General features: G+C 32.2%; 1 protein-coding gene across 2 annotated transcripts in view; it reads left to right on the top strand.

Moving 5' to 3' along the window:
- Window positions 1-21,387, top strand: part of LOC118183491 (neutral alpha-glucosidase AB-like) — a 114,172-nt gene that overhangs the window by 26,392 nt on the left and 66,393 nt on the right. For both annotated transcript variants that reach the window (XM_035353056.2, XM_035353055.2), the window contains exons 7-10: window positions 1,809-1,905; window positions 14,925-15,029; window positions 16,135-16,210; window positions 16,299-16,472. In XM_035353056.2, the coding sequence (XP_035208947.1) occupies window positions 1,809-1,905; window positions 14,925-15,029; window positions 16,135-16,210; window positions 16,299-16,472 (452 nt within the window). The remainder of the gene's footprint in view (window positions 1-1,808; window positions 1,906-14,924; window positions 15,030-16,134; window positions 16,211-16,298; window positions 16,473-21,387) is intronic.

The raw sequence follows: 21,387 nt of genomic DNA, 5'->3' as shown, positions 1-21,387 counted from the left end.
TGGCAGCACTGTACAGACCCCCCCCCTCCCCCCAAAAATTTATATTCAGTGCATGAGACTGTGTATAGGAAATTCCAAAGGTGTGTTCTTTTTAAATATTTTGTGATATTGCTGTTGAATTGAATTGTGTGGTTTAAGTGCAAAGAACATGATATTTAATAAATAAAGATAGCACACAAAACATTAAAAAAAAAAAAAAAAAAAAAAAAGCCCCTTTGGGTGTAATATAAAATCTGGAAGCTTTCAGTTTTTTGGTGTGAAGGGATATAATATAATTTGCATTGTAATTATGTATTTTATTTTTTTAATCACATATACGAATATTTCATTGTCAAAATCCATGTAATGATATGCATTTTGGAATCTTCAGTTCAGGTTTGTGGTAACTGCAACAGCTATGCTTTTACTTATTTCTCTTTTAATATGGCTCCAGTTAATCTCTTTGTACTGTTGTAACAATGATAAATTATTCTATTTCTACAAAAGAACTCTAAATATATATATATATCTTTAAAGTATTTATTAATTTTTGAGTTCTGATTCCTTTTTCTGCAGTTCAGTGTTGGTGATAATTGGTATCTGGTATTTTTAACATGGTACGAAATCCTTGGTACCCTTCTCTTCCCAAACACAATTATTTTTCAGCGATTTGATTTTCTTAATAACATTTTTATAAAATTTTCAGTGAACATTATATTTTAAATGTTAACTGAAAATAGATAAAATAGTAATTATTTTATAATATCATTAAGTGCACAAAGAGTATGGTATGCAAGTATATGTTAGCATAACAATGTTATTGTTACAAAATGTCCAGCTGCGATAAGATACCTTTCCTGCAAACCGGGTTTTAGGGTCACCAGAAAATGACAAGAGAAGGCAGGATTGCCATATATGGCATGAAATCGCCCATTTCGCCACAAAATTGGCGATGTGCAATGGACAGAGAACATTCTAGAATGAATTCTTACCAATTTACCCCAGAATGTTCTTGAAAGCAGGCCAAAAACTATATAAACCCTGCCTGTACGCAAAGTAGTAGTGCATCACAAGAATGTATCGACACGTCTTATCTTGAGTGTTGAACTTCGAGAGCGATCGACCGAGTCGGGAGCTGTACTTTAGTGTTTGCCATGAAGCTGTCATCACTGTTATAGCCTGAAGGCTGTGTTGCTGATTATTTCAGCATGTTTGTCATAGTTTTTTTTCTACTCTAAACGTGATTTTGAAACTGTCCTGAGTAATACTGGCTAAATAAATTGTGTTTTGATTCTTTATCAAGTGTTGTCATCAATCCCTCTAAATCCACGAACCCGTAGAATGCAACAATATGTTATGGTATGTCAATATATGTTTAGTATTTATGTTAATTATAATATAGTTTTTGCTAGTTACTTTAATGAAAATAACAAATTTATTATTGATTATGAAAAATTATTAATTATTTTTACTGATTTCAAAAAATGCCAATGAAATTTTGTGCAAAATAATTTTAATTACTTTTCATCTTCTTTTCTTTTTCCTTTCCTTAAAAAAAAAAAAAAAAAAAAAAAAAAAAATTAAAAAAGAGTGCTAAGCAGAGAGCTAAATAAAGAAAAGCTTTATCCTTTTTTTTTTCAAATGAAAAGTTTGTAATGTCAGTGTATATAATAATTATTCATAGACATTTCATGCTCAAACTGTCTATTTTAATTTTAATAAATATTATTGTAATTACTTATACATTTTGCGTAGTACGTTGCTAAGGATATTACTAAACATTCTTATTATTTTTAATACATGATTGTTGATTAATTTCTTTATCTTAGGACCATCTTCTGTTGGAATGGATTTCTCATTTATTGGATTTAATCATGTTTATGGCATTCCTGAACATGCCGATGTGTTTCCTTTAAGGACAACAAAGTAAGGACAAATGTTGAAAACTGCTATTTATGTGATGCACGGATTATCCCTTGTTATGTATGTATAGCATAACATATCTATAAATGGCTAATTCAAATTAGCTTCATATTCAATAAGTCACACATTTTATGCATTATTATTCAAAATATTTTTATTCATAATAATTTACCTAAAATGGGGTGTTCTATATTGTGTTAAAATTACCATAGTATAATTGTATGGTCTCTACAGTAAAAGGCAAAAAGTTTTTTAAGAGAAAGTACTTTTCTGATTATTCACATCCCTAGCGAAAAGTTGCTAACAGATTTGGGAGTTTGGAGAGCATTCATGAACTTGTTGCCGACTGTGCAAAGAAACAATTGTTTGGGTCTGTTTCCTTTATGGCCTTATGTCTATTTCAGTAGTAACTTTAGTACCGCACATTTTTTTCCCATTCTTTTTTTTGCCTATAGGAGGCATACTCTTCTCAGAGGTGAGGTAAGATAATTAAATTTAAATATTTGTTGAAAGTAATAAAATTTTTATATTTCATGCTTTAAAAATGAAGAATTCAATATGTCTCGCATCTGCAGTCATTTAGCAGTTGCCTGAGCCATGCACATATTTATATGTATTTTAATATAAAAAGTTTTTACCTAACATTCAGGCTGGCATGTGAAGAGATTGTTTCTTGTTATTCATATCTCTGATAATAGTAATGGATCTTAATGGATTTAAGTGCTAACATGGCATCATCAATTTATACGTGTCCCCCCCCTCCAAAAAAAAGAGAAGACTGGAATCCCAGATTGAGGTGTTTTTTTTTTTTTTTTTTTTTTTTATTTAAGGGAGGAGTGGTGGTGTCCTGCAAATAAGAAAAACCACCATTTATTCAGTATTTAGAATATGTTTTTAAATCTGATGAATCAGATCCATCAATAGTTAAACATATTGTACGATAGATTTAATAGTATTAAAGCAGGATGGTAACTTACTAGGTGTTTAAACTTTTCAATGAAGGGTCTTGAAATCCTTATAATCAATGACTGTGGATTATGGATGCTGGAAAATGCTGTTCAGGTGGCCAAAGCCTGCAACAGTCAAAATTAAGTTGGTAACATATTATCTAGGTATATACATCAGCCCAAAACTTTAAGCTAAATGTATAAGAAAAATATATCTTTACTTGAAAGCAGCCCTTTACATAACAGCTTTCATCTTCAGCAGTCTCTATACTTTAAAATTTGTATTCTTACTGGCCAGTTTTGTTGTAAAATGGTGTTGATATTTCTTGTGGTGCATTTTGAACTCCACTGAATCTTGTTGGAATGAAGATTAATTTGAACATTTTTAGTTTGTATTATCAAGAGAGAACTCACACTTATTTTGAATTAAATTATATTGTGTTCTGTAAATGCAAGCTTTTGTAGTTCTTTTAAGAATTTTATTGATGACTACAAGTAATTTTGAGAGTTCCAAGTATCAAAGAATTAAATGAAACTTCTTATTTCTTTTGCCCTCGTTTCAAGACTTGATGTCAAATTATTGACCCTTAGTGCAACCTAAATTTATTCCCTTTTATTAAATGACAAATTGATTTTCATTCTAATTCCATATTGACTTTTCAAGTGCCATTGAGCAAAATAATTATTTTTGTCAAATCAAAGAAATTATAGAATTTCTTTATAAACTGAAAGACAAAGAATCACTTTGCAGTGAATATCCATGACAGTAAGATAGCAAGCTGCTGCTGTGTTCTTCAAAATTAGTTCTATTTTCTTAACATAGGATCATCTTTTATGAATGTTTAAAGAAGTTTTAAAGGCAGGCTAGAGACTAATTTTGAACTATGCCGATATTCTGCCCTCTTTTATTTATTTATTTATTTTTTTTTTATTTTTTAACATCAGCTGAGTAATGTAAAGTGTTTTAACAATGTCTTTAGAAAGATTGCTTCTTTACAGAAGTGTTTTTTTTTTAAGTGCAAAAAAAATTTAATTGTTTGCACTTTTTAAAATTTTGTTCTTAATGTATAGCAAGACAACAAACTAATATATTTAGCCTATTTTAAATGATTATTTTTTCTTATTTAACTGTATTGTACTTACAGTTACAGGTAGTGGTCATTTTGACTGTTCATCTTCCCTGTTTAGTAGAAGCTAACATGGTTTTGGGTTTTATTTTTATTTACATGCTGTATGTTATTCAACATCTGGTTGGAATGGAAGTGAGGTTCTGCCTTCCCAAAGTGATATGACCCAAACAGTTGTCATATTTCTTGTCTGTCTGAATGTTTTAGAAAGTTCTTTACCTTATTCTTTGTCACAAAGTATTCTTCTTTTTGTTTGCAGTTGTTCAAGGCTTCTGAGCACATTTTATATGCTATAAGTTTTTCACTATTTATCATGTCACATGGAACCACTGGAAAAAAATATCAGAAGGAATGGTAAAACGTTTACCAGAATTATCCAGTGACAATTCTTCTTCAAAAATTAGTTCTGATGAAGAAATTAATACAGAAATTTATTCTTTTTCTTTGGATGAAGCTTAGGTTATTCCACCTACTACAAAGGAATCTGATTCATGGAGTTATTTTATTATTCCTTTAAAAAGAATGTGCCATAACATTTCATGATCTGGTTCAGAGGAAAAACAAAACATTCCTTTATCACTTCTGTGTTGTATCTATTCCAAAAATAAAATTCTAATGATTGCAAAGGTCAAACATTCAAATTTCAAATGAGAATTTTGTTCCAAGGCAAAAAAGCTGCCATGGCGCAAAATGATGACAAAGCCTTGGAACAAGCCATAGTTCAATAGAAAAAAAAAGAAATGGCAAATGATGGACAATGCCATGGCGCAAAATGATGACAAAGCCTTGGAACAAGCCATAGTTCAACAGAAAAGCAAAGTCAGATGAAACGTTTTGAAAGAAAAAAAATGGCAAATGATGGACAATGAAGAAAAAGGAAATTATTTCTGAAAATTCACTTGGAAGACTTCCTCTTCAAAATATTTGGAGAGAAGCAGGTGGACTAACGACTTTCACTTAAAACAATTAGTTATTGGGAACACAAGTAATGAATGGAGACTTTTCATCAATGAAAAGATATTGCATCATGTAAAGCAGTGTACAGAAGCCTTGGTATGTCAAAAGTGAGAAAATTTAATTTGCTCATGATGCATTGGTTGCCAAAAGACTTTCTGTTTTGAACTTATGGTTCAATTCTTGGGACCCAAAATTCTTCAGTTAAACAATGTTGAGAGACAGATTCTTGCGAATAATGAAATATTTGCACTTCACAAAGAATACAAACTAATCCGTTTGTTCTTGCTTCAGTGGTGCGGATATATGTATTGAGAATTGCTTATTGCATTACAAACCAGATTAAAATACTGGCTGTCCGTAAAAGAATATCCGAGTCTTAATGGTATATTACAGGAGTTTATTTTATACTAAATATAACAAATCATGCATGAAATTGAAGGAAAACTAACCTAGTTTTTCCTATAAGTGCTCAATGTGTGCGCCTTTAGTGATACGGCACACATCCAAACAAAAATGCAATTCTTCCCATACTGTCTGCAGCAAATACAGAGTAATGGAAGCAACAGCCTGTGCAATTCTACCTTTCAAGGTTGGTAAATCGGGGGGTAGGGGTGGAACATAGACTCAATCTTTTACGAAGTTTCAAAGGAAGAAATCACAAGGCATGGTGTCAGGTGAACAAGGCGGCCAGGGTAACAGAACTCTGTCGTCTAGGCCGTGATGCCCAATCCAACGGTCAGGGACTTCGTTTAACCAATCTCGCACAAAGAGACTCCAATGAGGAGGGGCTCCATCTTGTTGCCAAATAAAGTTTGCAGGTTCACTTTCTACTAATCGGGGAAAGAGCCATTGTTGTAGCATATCCAGATAAGAAACCCCTGTTACTGTAGCTTCAGCGAAAAAAATTGTCCGTACGCTTGTCGTTTTGAAAGAGCACAGAAGACGTTTATTTTTGGAGAATCTCTCTCATGTTGTACAAGTTGATGAGGATTTTCTGAACCCCATATATGAACGTTATGGGTATTTACCTTCCCACTTGTATGAAACGGCGACTCATCACTGAACACCACATGATGCAGAAAGTCATTGTGCCATTGAAGAACTTCACATGCAAAACGAAATCGTACTGCACAATCATTTGGCTTTAATTGCTGTACCAACTGTAATCGGTATGGACGCAAGTGTTAAATTTTTTTTTTTTAAATTGTCCAGACTGTCGTCTTTGGCAACTGTATTTCGTGACTTGCTTTCCGAACAGATTTTTGCGGACTACAACAGAAAGATTCTTCGACACGTTCCACATTCTCTACAGAAACTTTGAGTTTTCCCGGGCTTTTACCTTTACAAAGACATCTGGTCGTTTTGAATTGTCGATACCATCGGTGGATATTTCTGTCACATGGGGGATCACGTTTAAACTGTAATCGGAACGCACGTTGAACGGCAATTACCGAATCACTCTTAGCAAATAGTAGAACACAAATCGCTTTACGCTCAGAAGTCGCCATTTTAAACAGATGACGCTGCAACTGCGAAAACGATGTAGTGGTACAAGCGCATGTGCTTATCTGAAACTGTTGGAGTTATTCTTTATTCGTCACCTTCAACCACAACTGTCGGACAATTACAGCTGATAATTTTACAATTTGAAAGTCGGACATTCTTTTACGGACACCCTGTATTACAATTGAATGAGCAGGTGTTCCCTAAAAGGATAAGATGTTGCTCTATTCAGTATATGCTGCAAAAATTTGATAAATTCAGCCGATGGTTGTGGCTTTTAGTTGATGCAGAAGCAAAGTATTAATAAGTGCCAATGGAATAAGTTTTTTGGATCAAGTGGTCAGAAAATATTTTGTCAAGTCTTCATGTTAGACATTTTCTAATACATGTGTTATCAACCCTTGATTCAGAGAGGAAATCATGCAGTGTTTCAAGTATTTCAGGTTGGTGTTTCTCGAAACATAACTTCCAAAATTCTGTATTTTTAACGAAAGACTCCTATTTTGTTGGTAACTTTAAATATAGTTACTGCACTGTTCTGAATGGGCAAATTTAATTGGTTTCATTTCGAAAAGATGTCGGACATATATGCAAGGCTTTGAAGTTATTTGCTATCCTCAAATTTGATGCTTTGATGCATCCAAAACATACCAGAGTAACAACCTGACATATATTTGCCCTCATCAATATTTAAATTACATCAGCCTGACAACTTATTCTCATTTTTAAAAAGTTGGAATAAAAGCCATGGAAAATATATATACATTCAGAAGTAAGATGACTGACGTACGTTTAATCAGAAGTAAGATGACTGACATATGTGTGACTTGTCATACATTCAGGAACAAGATGACAAAGTATAAAAGACCTTTTACAAATTCAGTTCTTTTCAAGTACCTTATAGCTATCAAAACAACAAGTAGTGCTATATCAGTATTCTTATCAACTTGAATGGGAAAATATTTATTGTTACCGATTTTTCTTTTGTCAACATCTCCATATTATTAGAAAATTCTTTTATTCTCTGAGAAAGTGTCACTGAAGAGAGGGATTGCGTTAATTTTGTGAACATACTCATTACCAAACATGCAAGAAACAGCATCTTTAATGCTGGGCAAAATAAAATTTTCACAATTGTGTGGTTTTTACCATTTCTAGCATTACCGTAACTGATATGAACTCACCAACGGCCGAGCGGTAAAGTCGCTGAACACTGGTAGTTCGGTCCGAGGTTCGAATCCCACAAACAGGCTGGCTGCATGGGTGTTTTCATTGTTTTCCCCATGTGTAACGTGTATACGAGCCAGTTCCCCTTAGAAAGTCCTCCACGAAGGCATCCCTCTACTTAGGCAGATAACCCTGGAGGCTTTGCCGTAACTAAATAACCTAACCTAACGTAACCGTGACTGATGCAATAAGAGGCTTCAAGAGCATCTTCATTAGAAAAACCAGAAGACAGGTACACTGCGGGAAAAAAAAAAAGATAGTTCTATACCTCCCATTCTACTGTTCTACTGGGCCCATTGACAAAACTCAAATTGTGTTTTTCATGTCTCGAAAGCACAACTTAGTTTATATATTAGATTTATATATAGCATTGTTCTAACATAAGTATTTTGAATCAAACTCGGACTTTTTGTGAAATAACATGCCAATTTTTTTCCCTATTTCGATTCTACGACTCAAATTATGCCTAGATATTAAATTTTGTAAAATTTAGTGCAAAATTTGTGGAGAAATTCAAAAATTTATCATGGCACAATGTTTTCAGTTTGCACCAAGAATAATTCACTTGGCAATCCTCTTGATATGTGGCAACCAATTTTCCTTTCCCTTCCATTATGCTGGAGCCAAAAAAAGTCATCTTTTTCCTACCTTTTTACATTTGCATGTGCATCCGATTTTGTGTCAAAATACCTATATTAGAACGATGCTATATATAAATCTAATACATACCTGAGTTGTGCTTTCGAGATATGAAGAAAGCAAGTTGAATTTCGTCAATCGGCCCAGTAGAAGCGAAGATATATAGAACTGTCCTATGCTTTTTTTTTTTTTTGCGCAGTGTACATAATTATATTGCATTTATTTTTATTTTTGAGCAGACGTTTTAAAAGGTCAAATTTTTATCTTTGAAATCTGAGTATTTAATTTGCAATTGACGTGTAGATAGTGAATGTTTCATAGTACCTTAGACAGTATTTTTTTCTCAAACATTCAGGTCTAAGGTCAATATTCAGATCTAGGGCATTCTCAGTAATCACAAATGAAAATCCGTATGAAAAGTATTCTTCGCAAATTTTCTCACTTCTCCCAGCTACAAAACTGGAACTGGAAGCTTCATTTCACTAATATGTGACAGTTCTCCTTAGGTTTCTCCTCGGAGTAACTGATACTCAATGATAGAATGGGATTATTTACTAGTTAGGTATTTTTTATCTTAATTGTTCAAAATTTTAACCATTGAAAGTCGCAATAATTATAAAACTGTGGCACTATTCATTTTGAGAACAAGTTAGGAATTGCTTTAAAACAATCTTATAGTGATAAAAATAGAGAAACAGACAAAACTGTCTTGCCAGTCTTATTGAAGCCATTACAGAACGACCACTAAGTTAATTATGGTTACACTGTACAAAAATATAGCGTAATTGGGTATTATGTGATCCAACAATTAAACAACAAATACTTATTTTAGTTGTATAATTTAAGAGTTATTTCACTGTGTCATGTCAAAGCTATTCTTAGTGAAACATGAGCATATCTTCAAATGATTGTGGACTTAAAAAGATTTTTTACAGAGACTTTTGTTTGTGAAAATTATACATATTGTACTCCATTTTCCTTGGTTACTTTCTAAAAAATTTTTTGATCATACAGGAAATAAATATAAATTCACAGGATATTAAATATTCTCTGAATTTTATATTCATATACAAAAACGTTATGTAAAAGTCTTTGAAAATAAACCCACAATCATTAAGATATAAGACTTATGTACTGAGCTTTTAGTTTACACTCATAACACTTACATGTCTAGTTAATCCCCTCGTTAACACACAGAAAGTACATCACTTTGACTTTTGATTGTTAGATGGTGGTGCAAGCAGTTTCTCAAATAATAAATTGATGGTAATACTTTACAATAGGCCATATGTTATTATAATTTGTAAATATTGAGTTTGCTTATTGATGATAAAAAATTATAATGTAATGTATGTATTTGATCCACTCTGAAATTTCGTAGTGCATGAAGTTTTAATTATTGTACAACATTATTATTGTTCAACATTGTTATTGTTCGCAACACTGAGTTAAAGACATAGACAAATTACTACCTCCCCAGTAGACTTACTGGGATTATCCAGATTCTTCATAAGAATAAAATTTTATTAAAGAAAATGATGCTGAATTGTCTTCCCTCTTTGTGTAAGTATTAATGAAATACACCTATTACTGTCACCCTCTGAACAAGTATTGGTCCTGCAGATAAAATACGAAGGTCATTAAAAAACGTTAGTTGCATTGCTTAAGAAAACAAAACAGGATTGAAATTCTACAATAACTTTAATTGTATCTTAAAGTTCCATTCAAAATCTACTTTTCAATGTAATTACCTTCGTTACTTAAGAATTTGTCAAGACGTTGTACAAGTTTTGTGATGACTTCTGCAAAGAAATCCCATCCAATCCCCGAAAATCATTCTTGGGTTACAACTTTCACCTCGTCATCTGTGTGGTGTAGTCGCTTTGAAAGTTCTGCTTTCATGGGACCAAAAACATGAAAGTTACACAGTGCAAGGTCTGGGCTATAAGGAGGGCAATTCCACACTTCCCACCTAAACGTTTTCAGAAGGTCACACATTTGTTTTGCTGCATGCAGTCTTGCATTATCATGCAGAAGCACAGTGCGTTTTGACAGTTTACCTGACCATTGATTTTTAAGTGCTTGTTGCAATCATTTTAGTGTTTCACAATAAGAAGAGGCATTAACTGTGACACCCATTGGCATGAACTGGTATGCGGGCAAACCTTCTCTGTCGAAAAACAGCATCAGCATCGCTTTTCCCACAGATGGAACAGTTCAACACTACTTTTCCTGAGTCAGGGAAGTGGAATGTTTCCAGTTGAGGGAGCTGCATTTAGTTTCAGGGGAGAAGTGGTGAATTCAAGACTCATCTCCGGTCATAATTTTGTCCCAAAACGCATTTCCTTTTTTTTTTTTTTTTTTTTTGTTTTTTTGGTAATGTTGCAGGAATTTCAACAGACTTTCAAAATGCTTCACTTTATGCTCCTCCATTGGTAACCTATGCATCTATTGAGTACAAACTTTATGAAATTGAAGCTGATGAGTGATAATTTTATGTGCACTTCCAGGAGAAATACCCAGTTCATTAGAAATTTCATTTATTGTTATGTGTCTGTTTGAAAGAATGCATTTATTCGTGTGAACAGCAATTTCAGAATTTGTGGCAGTTGATGGTCTTCCCGCATGCTCAGTGTCGTCGATATCCATACGTCCGTTCTCAAACATGTCACACCACTTTGTGATAGCTTGACATGACATAGCATTTTCACCATAAATTTCACGAAACCACCGATAAATTTCACGCAGTTACACCTTTTCGCCCACAAAAAAAAATAAATAAATAAATAAAATAATAATAATAATCACTGCATGCATTTTCAATTTGAATGCCACTTGCAGTTGTTGAAACATGTTTGCAACTGATTATCAGACGGTCTAAAATTGCCTCATGAAAGCCACTATGTCACACAATACAGCTAAATGAAGTATTGCCCAGACAGTTTCATCAAAATAGCCTTTGACAGAAAATTTTTACTAAAGGGTGCAACTAACTTTCTGAGTCACCTACGTACATACCTAAGCTGTATTTAAAACATTCATATTTTTTAATTAAACCCTTAACTGCTACAGGCATATATACGTACGCCTTGCTCGGCCGATGTGTTAACTGCCTGGGCGTATATATATGTGCCCTTCCAAAATACTATCATTTATTTGCTTTGTGCTGCTACCAGTAAAATTATATGCAAAGCTTTGGAATGCAACACCACAGTGACCTTGACAGAGTATATAGAGGAGGGTACTATTTTTCAGAGAATGTGGGGAATTGCAGAGGAGAATGTTTCTGAAACCCTTAAAGTTAGGACTGTGTGGTTATTGTTCCTGTTTCTGTTTGAGTAAAACATATATTTTTTATTCTGTGTCTCCCGTTTTTTGTTTACTGTTTGTAGTAGATGCTTTTTTTACAAGTATGTCTGACAGTGATGACTAATGACTACCTAGTTGAGTAAAACGTGTTTTTTTATTCTGCAACTTTTGACAACAATTTCGTTTACTGCTTGTAGTAGGTGTTTCTTTAATGAAATATGTGTCACAGTGATGATTCTTTTTGGAATTATTTTTGATGAACTCTATCCAGTAGAACAGTGTCAAACACCAGGGTACCTGGGTTCAGAAACCCTACCCCTTGTAGAACATGTCAAAAAGTTGCAAAATAACCAATTATTTTCTAGAATAGAGCAGGAAGAAAGCATGACTAAGTTAAAGTTTTAGCGAAAATTTAAACTAAGCAACATACTAGTAACAGCGGGTAGGAAAATCCATCGAATGTGCGTGTCTTCTAAAAGATGAAAAAGAAAAGTAAGTAGTTCACTCATATCCATCAGTTCATGGGCGTGGCTGCTTAATCTGTTTCTTCTGCAATTCTCATGAAGTACATCACTGCCTTGAAACCTGCAAATAATTTATCTGCAACTGTCCTTGCTTTCTTGATTTTGTCTGTGTGCATGATGATATTGCTTAGGAAGTCATGTATTTTCTAATCTTGGAGCCAGTTAATGGCTTCTTTTGCTTCTCTCGGGATATTGAATCTTCTTCCCTTCACTTTATTGCTGAAACTTGGTCTGGTTCCATTCTTTGCCTCTGACCTTGCTTCCTTTCCACTCGAGACGCTTAGACTTGGGAATTCCTTATCCGTTAGGTTTGGGGCTGGGAGCCTTTTCCTTTCCTTTCTTTCAAACGTTTCTTGATAGGCCTTGTATCCATGGTAACTGCTAACATGTCCTTGTCTGCAAAAAATGCAGGTAAGAGTATCTTCTGCTTTTTGAGGTCATAACTTAGTGCTGTGGTTGTCTCCACATTTACAACATCTTTCTTGATATTTGCATAAGTGCTGGCTGTGGCGGTATTCCTGACATCTATAACATTGCATCTGATGCTTTCTGGGGGCAAACTTCTCAATTCGTATATTGATGCTGAACATGTTATTCAGATTGAATATGGCACTTCTGGCAGCATTTCTTGTCAATTCAAAGAACAAAATTGGTCCTTTTTCTGTCACTCCTCATCTGGTTCTAGTGAACTGTCTTACTTTTTGGATCAGGAATTTTCTTCGCAACAGGTCGTTAAAAATCGCTTCTTCAGCGACTGCTTCAGGTATATTCTTTAGGATAGCCTTTACATTTTTCTCACTTGCCAGCTGGTATGTATGGAATGGAATGCCTCTTTTATTTAGTGTTCTCGTCATTTTCCTGTATTTGTCTGAGTTCTTGACATACACATAAATATTGTTAGTTTTCATATTTGCCTCATGTTCTCCAGTACAGAAGTTTTCAAAAATTTCATCCACTTTCAGCCAATACGTCAAATTTTGTTAAAACACGATGGGTGGGGGCATTTCCTTTATAACTCTACCTTCCTCATCCAACATCTTTTACTCCTAGCAGTTTGAAGGGATTTTCATGCGTTATTTCCATGACTGCCTCTTTCTCCAGGGATTTTGCCGTTTTCCTTGGAATTTTCCATTTGCTGTCTGATTTCTCATTATCCATCTGGCTCTCCATCTCTTTCTGATCATCTTCGTCGTGATTGAGTTTCTTAGCATTTTGCATGTTCTGTGGAGCTGTCGCTTGTTCGCCTAGTCCCTTATTCACAAGTCCCAGGAAGTGTCCCATTCCATGATTCCTTATACTTTCCATCAACAATGCAAATTTTACCTGCTCAGTTTGTCCAGAAATGTCTTTCTTTTCTTCTGTGCAAGATTTGCTTTTCTTCTTTTTTCCTTTCTTTACAAAATCATCTTTTTTCCTTTCTTTACAAAATCATCTTTATTTCATTTCGCTGGTTGAGATTTCTTCGATATCCTTGACCTGCCCGTGTCCATTCCTTCGTCATCAGTAGAATCAGCCAGTTTCCTGTAGAAGGACATTTTGTTGTACCCAAGAGTACCTAAATCAAAATTAGAAATCGCAGTAAAAAATAATAAAACACTTCTCTGTTCGTCTACTGGACTGGGACAGCTACTGCACGTATCACGTAAGAATCAGAAAACTGCTTGATGAACTTTAGATGAACTGCTCATGCTTCATATTGTTCCTGAAAATAACCGTTTTGCCGACCAGTATAAGAACCAACATTCTGCAAAAGAAAAATCAAGAACAAAATTGTGGCGTGCAGTCAGTTCAGAAGAAATATATTTTTCTAGGTATACTCATTTTACAAGGTATAACACTGAAACCTGATATTACACTTTATTGGTATAAAAATAAATTGATCGAAACTTTTTATTATAGAAATATCATTTTTATTATACTTTTACTCTAAATTTTGTATTTTAATTTTTTTCTTTTATTCTTTATTTTGTGAAAGTGAACAGTTTTTTAGACAGAAAACTTGCACTTATTTTCCCCAAATACATCGGATAACTATGCGCACTTGTGTAAAAAATGGTGGTACTCAGGAGTGAATCTTATATGTTTTCTGCAGCAGTTAATTGGTTAAAATTATTTCCACTTCTATTATTTCATCTTTTCATAATGAAATATAATTTGGATTGTTAATGGCAGTTGTTACAACAGCTTTTTATCTTTTATGTTCAATCTATCTGTCAGTGGCCACCGTTAAGTCTCTTCCCCCCCCCACATATCTTCTGAGACTATTTCACATATCCCTGAGAATATGTGTACTACTGATTGAAAAATGATAATCTAGATTGAAAAAAATGATGTAGCATATAAGATTTATATTAATGAATTAAACTGCAAAATAGAAATTTCTGCCATATAGTTACATAAAAAAAAAAATAAATAAAAACAAGTTTTTCAAGAATTTGAACCCTTTAACAAAAGTTAATTTTATAGACTAAATAAATTGCTATCAAAATGAAAATGCACACTGTAGTTACAGGTAAACCGTTGTGCTATTGTTAACTTCTTTCTCTTAAATTTTTTTTGAAATGTTTCTTGGAAAGTAAAAGAACAGAATAGTTGTTATCTATTTTTGTTGTTTGACTTCTGAATTAGTTGTTATCTGACTTATGCCATTTGTAACATTTTGTATTTTGATGATGATACATTTTTAAAAGGAAAAAAAAGGCTGTAATTATATTACTGCTCTTTTTATCTCAAAGTCTAACAGAATCTCAAAATTCTATTGGGATTTTAATTGTTTTCTCATCTTTTAGGGGTTCAACTGATCCTTATCGGTTATATAACTTGGATGTTTTTGAATATGAGTTGAACAATCCTATGGCTATATATGGTTCCATCCCTTTCATGATTGCACACAGGTAGCAATTTCGCAGACTTTTAAATTTTAGTTTTTGTATTTACTTATGTTAGTTTTTGTTTTAAGTGCTATTTTGTATTGTTAATTTTTATAAAAATGAATGTCATATGGTTATTCTCTTTTAATCTAACCTGAATGCATTTTTAGGATCGAGTAATTATTTGTATATTTAATCAATCAATTAATTATATTAAAATATTATTAAACTAGTAATATTTTTAAACTAGTAGTTTTTCAAAATAGATGAAACTTTATGGTTATCAACTATGACCGATAAAAATTGAAATATATTTAATTTAAGCTCTTATGAGCTTGAAATAATGTTAATTAATTGGTCTTATTTTTAATTTCACATTTATATAATTTTGCCATGAGTAGGTAAAATGGATAGGATGTAAAATTAAAACCATGTGCTTTAAGTCAATAGTTAACAACTAAGTCTTATTTCTGAATGTAATTTGTGAATACTAACTAAAGTAATTTTAGACTACTAGTTAAATTCTAAAAAAAAAAAAAAAAAAACGCTCAGCTTCATAACTCCATGTTGTCTTTTATTAGCCTTACACTTAACCTTTCATTCGCATAATTCTGCAAGAAACTAGTGAAATGGATTTAGCCAGAAAATTAAAGAAATAAATTATCAGCCAGACTGAATTACTTATTTTTTGAGTAGAACACTTGGAAATCTCACCAATATAATATAAAGCTGGTTATTCGTTCAGATAATGCTAAATGTTGTTTGTTGTTCATGAGCATGTTATTTCATTAAAATAAGGAGAATTTGACCATTTTTAAATAATAAAGGTAAAACTGTAATATGAAAGGATCTTTGCTAAGCATAATTAATAAATGAATAATTTTTTTTTTTTTGAATTTTTTTTTTATCTGTGTGCATTAGCATTTGTACTTTTATTATCATTATAAAATATTTTAATTAGCATCTCAAACTCATTTGTAATTAATTATATGTGAAATTTATTTTCCATTTCAGTTTATATATGAATATGCTCCTTCTTAGTACCTATTAAATAATATGTGGTGTGTAATATGTTACTGTTTTTCTGAACTGCTGATGTATAAAGATAACAGAATGAACTCTGTTTCAGTGAAATGACTTCTGTGGGCCTGTTTTGGTTGAATGCAGCTGAAACATGGGTTGATGTTGAAGCATCATCAAGTCAAGTAATACTTGCAGTTTGAATGTGTAAATAATAGAATATATTGGTGTCGAAGGTAAATAAGTAATGAATTGCATTTTTAACTCTTGCAGGGTGTCGTTTCTTCTATTGTGGACTTTGTTAAAGGCAACAGTCAAATACCTCAGCAAGATACTCATTGGTTTTCAGAAAGTGGTATTATAGATACATTTTTTCTCCTTGGTCCAGGTCCAAAAGATGTCATGTTTCAATATGCAAAACTGACAGGATCTACACAGTTACCTCCAGTTTGTATTGCATTATTTTTCTACTTAATATTTGTTTTTGTACTTCTTTTACTTGAATTTAATAAATTTTCTTCGTATTTCCTTTTGTGTAAGTTATGCAAATGTAAACCTTGATTTACAAAGTTTGTGGTCTGTAGTTTGGATGACCTGACCATGTTCTGTTTTTTTTGGTTTAGTTTTTTTTTTTTTCATCATTCTAGAAGTTCGGTAAAGATTCCTAAATTCTGTAAGAATGAATAAAATATAATAATTATTATTTACTCTTAAGCAACATATTAAACCAACAGTGTCAATGCAAGCTTATTAAAGCACTTTTGCAAGTGCAACTATAGGTGCTCCCAGTAAAATTGTGTTATTTAATACAAATGTTTAGGTGTAATAATTTCAATAGTTTTATAATGTGAAATTCCTAGATTCAACTATGCTGAAGTTTCAGTTTTTAAAATAAATATAAATTTATATACCATGGTTTATAAAGGTTGCTTCTTTGGTTGCTTAGTAAAGGATTTTTACCAGTAAGAATACTTTCTGATTTGCTTTCCACAGTCTGCTTTCCCACCACTTGGGCAAGAGTTGTTTTATACACATTATTAACTCCTCCTAAATTTTAGTGTAACAGATAACATTTTTGGTTCCTACATTTCTACGCTATTTTTTTTTTTTTTTTTTTTTTTTAATCAATGAATTTTGTATTGGAAACAAAGAATTGATGGGAATTTTAAATCTTTTGCAGCATTGCTGATTTAGTTTAACTGGTTGCCACAAATCCATTGACATTATAATTTTTTAAATTATTGTTTTAGATTACTCATTCAGTACCCATCTCACTTGATAATTTGTTAGACTCTGATACTGATAATGAATATTAGGAAAAAGGAAATCTCTAAAATAAATATGAAAAGACAATGTGCATTAAAATGATATTGGTCTCAATCTGTCAATGCTAGGATTAATTTGCTAATGTGTATAAAATATTACGTGTTAAAATATTGCACATGTAGGTTAAAATTTCACATATGTTTATGTAATGATTTAAAAGTTAGCTGTTTATTCTTTGGTATAATAATATAGCATTTTATTTTAATTACCAAGTTACTTTTGTATTTAAAAGTTTGTTGCTTATTTGGTGTGATAATGTAATATGTTGTAATAATTACTAAGTTACTTCTGTATAAAAATTATTCTGCATTCAGTTTATGCGATGATGATCATAAGTGCATAAAAATTGATTATTTTGGCGTTAATATTTCCATCAAGAGTGTGAATGTAGTATTAAAATTCTGGCAGCTCAATCTTGAATAGATTTTTGAATATCCTAAATATCATGTAATCTGATAACACCTGAAAGAAATTTTGTATGTAATTAAAGTATTTGAACTAATCTGGTAAATTAAGCATAATTTATAAATATTTTTAGTTATGGTAGTGTATGAGGAGTGACTGTAAATCAGACAATATGAATGTTTTTACATATTCTCTTCTTTTAAAAAGTTTTGAGTTCATTGTGACAATTAAATGTCAGAGGAATTTTCCTTAAATATACCATTATATTTCCTTCTGTTACTGATTCCAAATAATTTAGGATGCTTTGATATTATTGCAACCACCATGGCATAATTTGGCAATTTTTTTGAAGAAAAAGAATAGTAATTTCAAATCAGAGAAAGTTATTTATTTCATATCATGTATGTTATAAGGTACATATTTTAATTTTAGTTTGATATTTATCCTGGGAAACAATTTATAAAACTACTTACAAATAGGTTTTTGTTTCTTTGTTCTGCATATCTCCTGCATGTAATAATTCTAATCTACCACAGTCCTACCACCCATTTCTAACTCTTCAAAGCAAAATTTAATGCTTCTTAATTCTTTACTCCAGCTATATAAATCTGATTGCTGTAGTAAATGGGAGACGACTACCAATACTGTAACCAATTACCACTTCAAATGCCAATGTGTTTGTTACACGTTTTCATGTTGCATTTCCAAAATAATCATCATCAAATGCAAATCTGAACATTCTCGCCTTTATAGCGCAATATTACATTCCTGTGAAAATTTCACAGAAGTTTCTTCATTTGCAGGCTAATCCCACAAGGGCATATTTCAAAATTCATCTGAAGACCAAAGAGGGTTGCAATAATACTAAAATTGAGTACAATTTGCATATGATCTTTGTGTACATCAAACTTTATTCAGTCACATAATTAAACTGTAATAGTATGAACATTAAAAATTATCTGATAATTAGATCTAAAGAAATAAGGTAAGTATTGCTTATCTTATCTTTAAATAAAAGAAAAAAACTATTTCCATTGAACATTTTTTGGTATTAATTTCTTCTGAGAAATTATTATGTAGTTAACACATTATGTAGTTAACATATTATGTAGTTAACAGTAAATGGCATGAATATATTAAGTTATGAATAGTATACAATAATGAAAAATTATATTACTCTTACTAATTTGTAAACAGAATTCAGCATCTTCTAAATTTAAAATTTTTAATTATAAAACTGTATCAAGTGCATCTTTGAAATTCATATGGTCAGAACTAAGCATTAAATTCTTGGGGTAAATCATAGTACATAAGGAAGCACTGAGGTATCCTTGAGGTAAATCATAAAATTCTTTAATTAATGAAAATAAATTGGATCAGTGAGTTTTAAAAATATTGTTACGCTTTTTTCTTCTGACCCCAGTTGTTGCATTATTTTCTTCCTTTACGTTCGTATGGGGTGTGTAGATTTGGAGTGAATAACAATGACACTTGATGAAGTATCGAAACACTCTTTATTTGCCAGTATTGTCAGGACAGCTCCAAAACACATTTTACAGTCGTCTATGAACTACTGTAAACACGCTGACACGATCAGTGACACAGCCTTCAGGTAATTAGGCTATCATGGTGGAGACAGCTTTACTGCAAAGCACCAGAGCACAGCTTTCGACTCTCCTTGGTCGTTCTCGGAACTCCACGTATTCTCGAGACTCTTCACGCTACAACTCACGATGCACTCGACAACACATATAGCACAGCTCCCAACTCTTCGGTTCAGTCATTCCCAGACCTCAACATGCTCTCTCGACAATGCACTAACTGCGATACACTAAGAGATTCCTTCGGTGCACTTGGCACTCGTTGCCCGGCTGTCAACTCGATCGACTCCGCACGGCTCGCTAAGACGAGGCACACTCTCTGAGACACACTGACTGTTGACAAGCAGGGTTTATATAGCTTTTGATTGGTGTTCGAGAACATTCTGGGTTGAATTGGTAAGAATTCGTTCCAGAAAGTTCTCCAACCGTCTATGGTATATCGCCAATTTTGTTGCCAGATGAGCAATTTCTTGCCAAATGTGGCAACCCTGCCTTCCCTTGCCATTTATGGCAACCATAAAACTGCTTTGCGAGGAAGCTATCTTACCGTGCCTGTACATTTCGTAGCAATATAAAGCAGATATGAGAAGTTTTGTTGAGTAAAATATTGGAAATATATTTACATGATTTTTAGGTGAATTAGATCTGAAGTTTGTATTGTGATGATGATATTTAGAATACCATTTGGAATATCATTACCCGCTGTATCAGTTGCTGTCTGATTTTATATAATATGATCCTGGTTGGCATTGTGCCCAAACACTTCAACCACGGAGTATAATGAAGGAGGTGAAACTGCCTAGTAGAAAAACGGTCCTAAAATGTCGCGTTCACTAGATGGCGCTGTTGTTCCATCTTACAGTTCCAAATGTAAACATTTATTGAGTAGCCAGGCGGCGAAGCTTACTACCGAATGAGAAAATGTTTATGTTTTTAATGTCATGGACTACGTTATTATCAACATATATTCTGCTCACTAATGATTGTATTTTATTCCTCAAATTATAAAATTAATTTACAGCTTTCATGCTGTAAGGCTTGTAGTACTTTTTATGAATGATTAATTTGAAGATTTATGAATGATTAATTTAATAATTATTTTTCAGTCCCTCCCCCTTAGAAAAATAATCATATTACTAGTAATAATACTTGCTGTATATATGTTAAATTTAATTCGCGTCTCTCATTTTGTAAAATTCTTAGATACACAGCTTGATATAAACTAAGGCGAAATTTTAATGAAGCTTATAGAATTTTTTGCTTCAGTCAGTAAATGTTCTTTACTATCATAATAAGTTATTCTTTTTTATGAATCAGATGTCAGTTTTGATTTTGATATTTTTATCGTTTTCTGTTAAAAATTTCCATATCTCGGTTATTTGAGAAGTATGTTTCAAATTGATTTCAAAAGATTTTAAAATAGAATTTGAATTTGAATTCAGTTAAGTAGTCTGAACGCTTGGTTATGCTGAACTATATTATTCATAATTAAATATAAAGAGTAAAAAATATTGACTAATTCAATCTATCTTTAATTTTGTCCTGCTTGAACTAACTTCTAACCAATAAATGCAGTATTTTAACTAAAAATATAATGCAGATCTTTTTTATTTTAAAAGTACATGTCCTCTTTTCTTTCCAAAGGAGGAAAATTTTATCCCATTCAAATAGCCTAAAAGATGAGTTTCTTATGTTCAGAAAAATTTTATCACAGTTATAATGTTATAATATTTTCTCGTTGTTAAGTTTCAAATTGGTACATGTAGCTTTTTTGAAAAAATGCTTTGCATGTGTTATGTTTTACTGGAAAAGATCCCCTATTTTTTATTTTCATTTATTGAACAGATCATTTACTAATAGACTCTAATTACATTTGTTGCAAAACTACCAGTTTAATACCAGAATACCTAATGTATGCTTGCTGCGGTATTTAAAAAATATCATTAACTATATAAAACTAAAGTCTGTTTTCTCTTGCAGTAATTATTTACTTTTTTTATTCTCAATTTAATATCTCTTTTTCAACGATT

This window comes from Stegodyphus dumicola, chromosome 12 (assembly GCF_044657685.1).
Source record: "Stegodyphus dumicola isolate Sdum_Otavi_A_Nest chromosome 12, ASM4465768v1".
Taxonomy (NCBI): domain Eukaryota; kingdom Metazoa; phylum Arthropoda; class Arachnida; order Araneae; family Eresidae; genus Stegodyphus; species Stegodyphus dumicola.
This window is presented reverse-complemented; position numbering and strand designations above follow the sequence as displayed.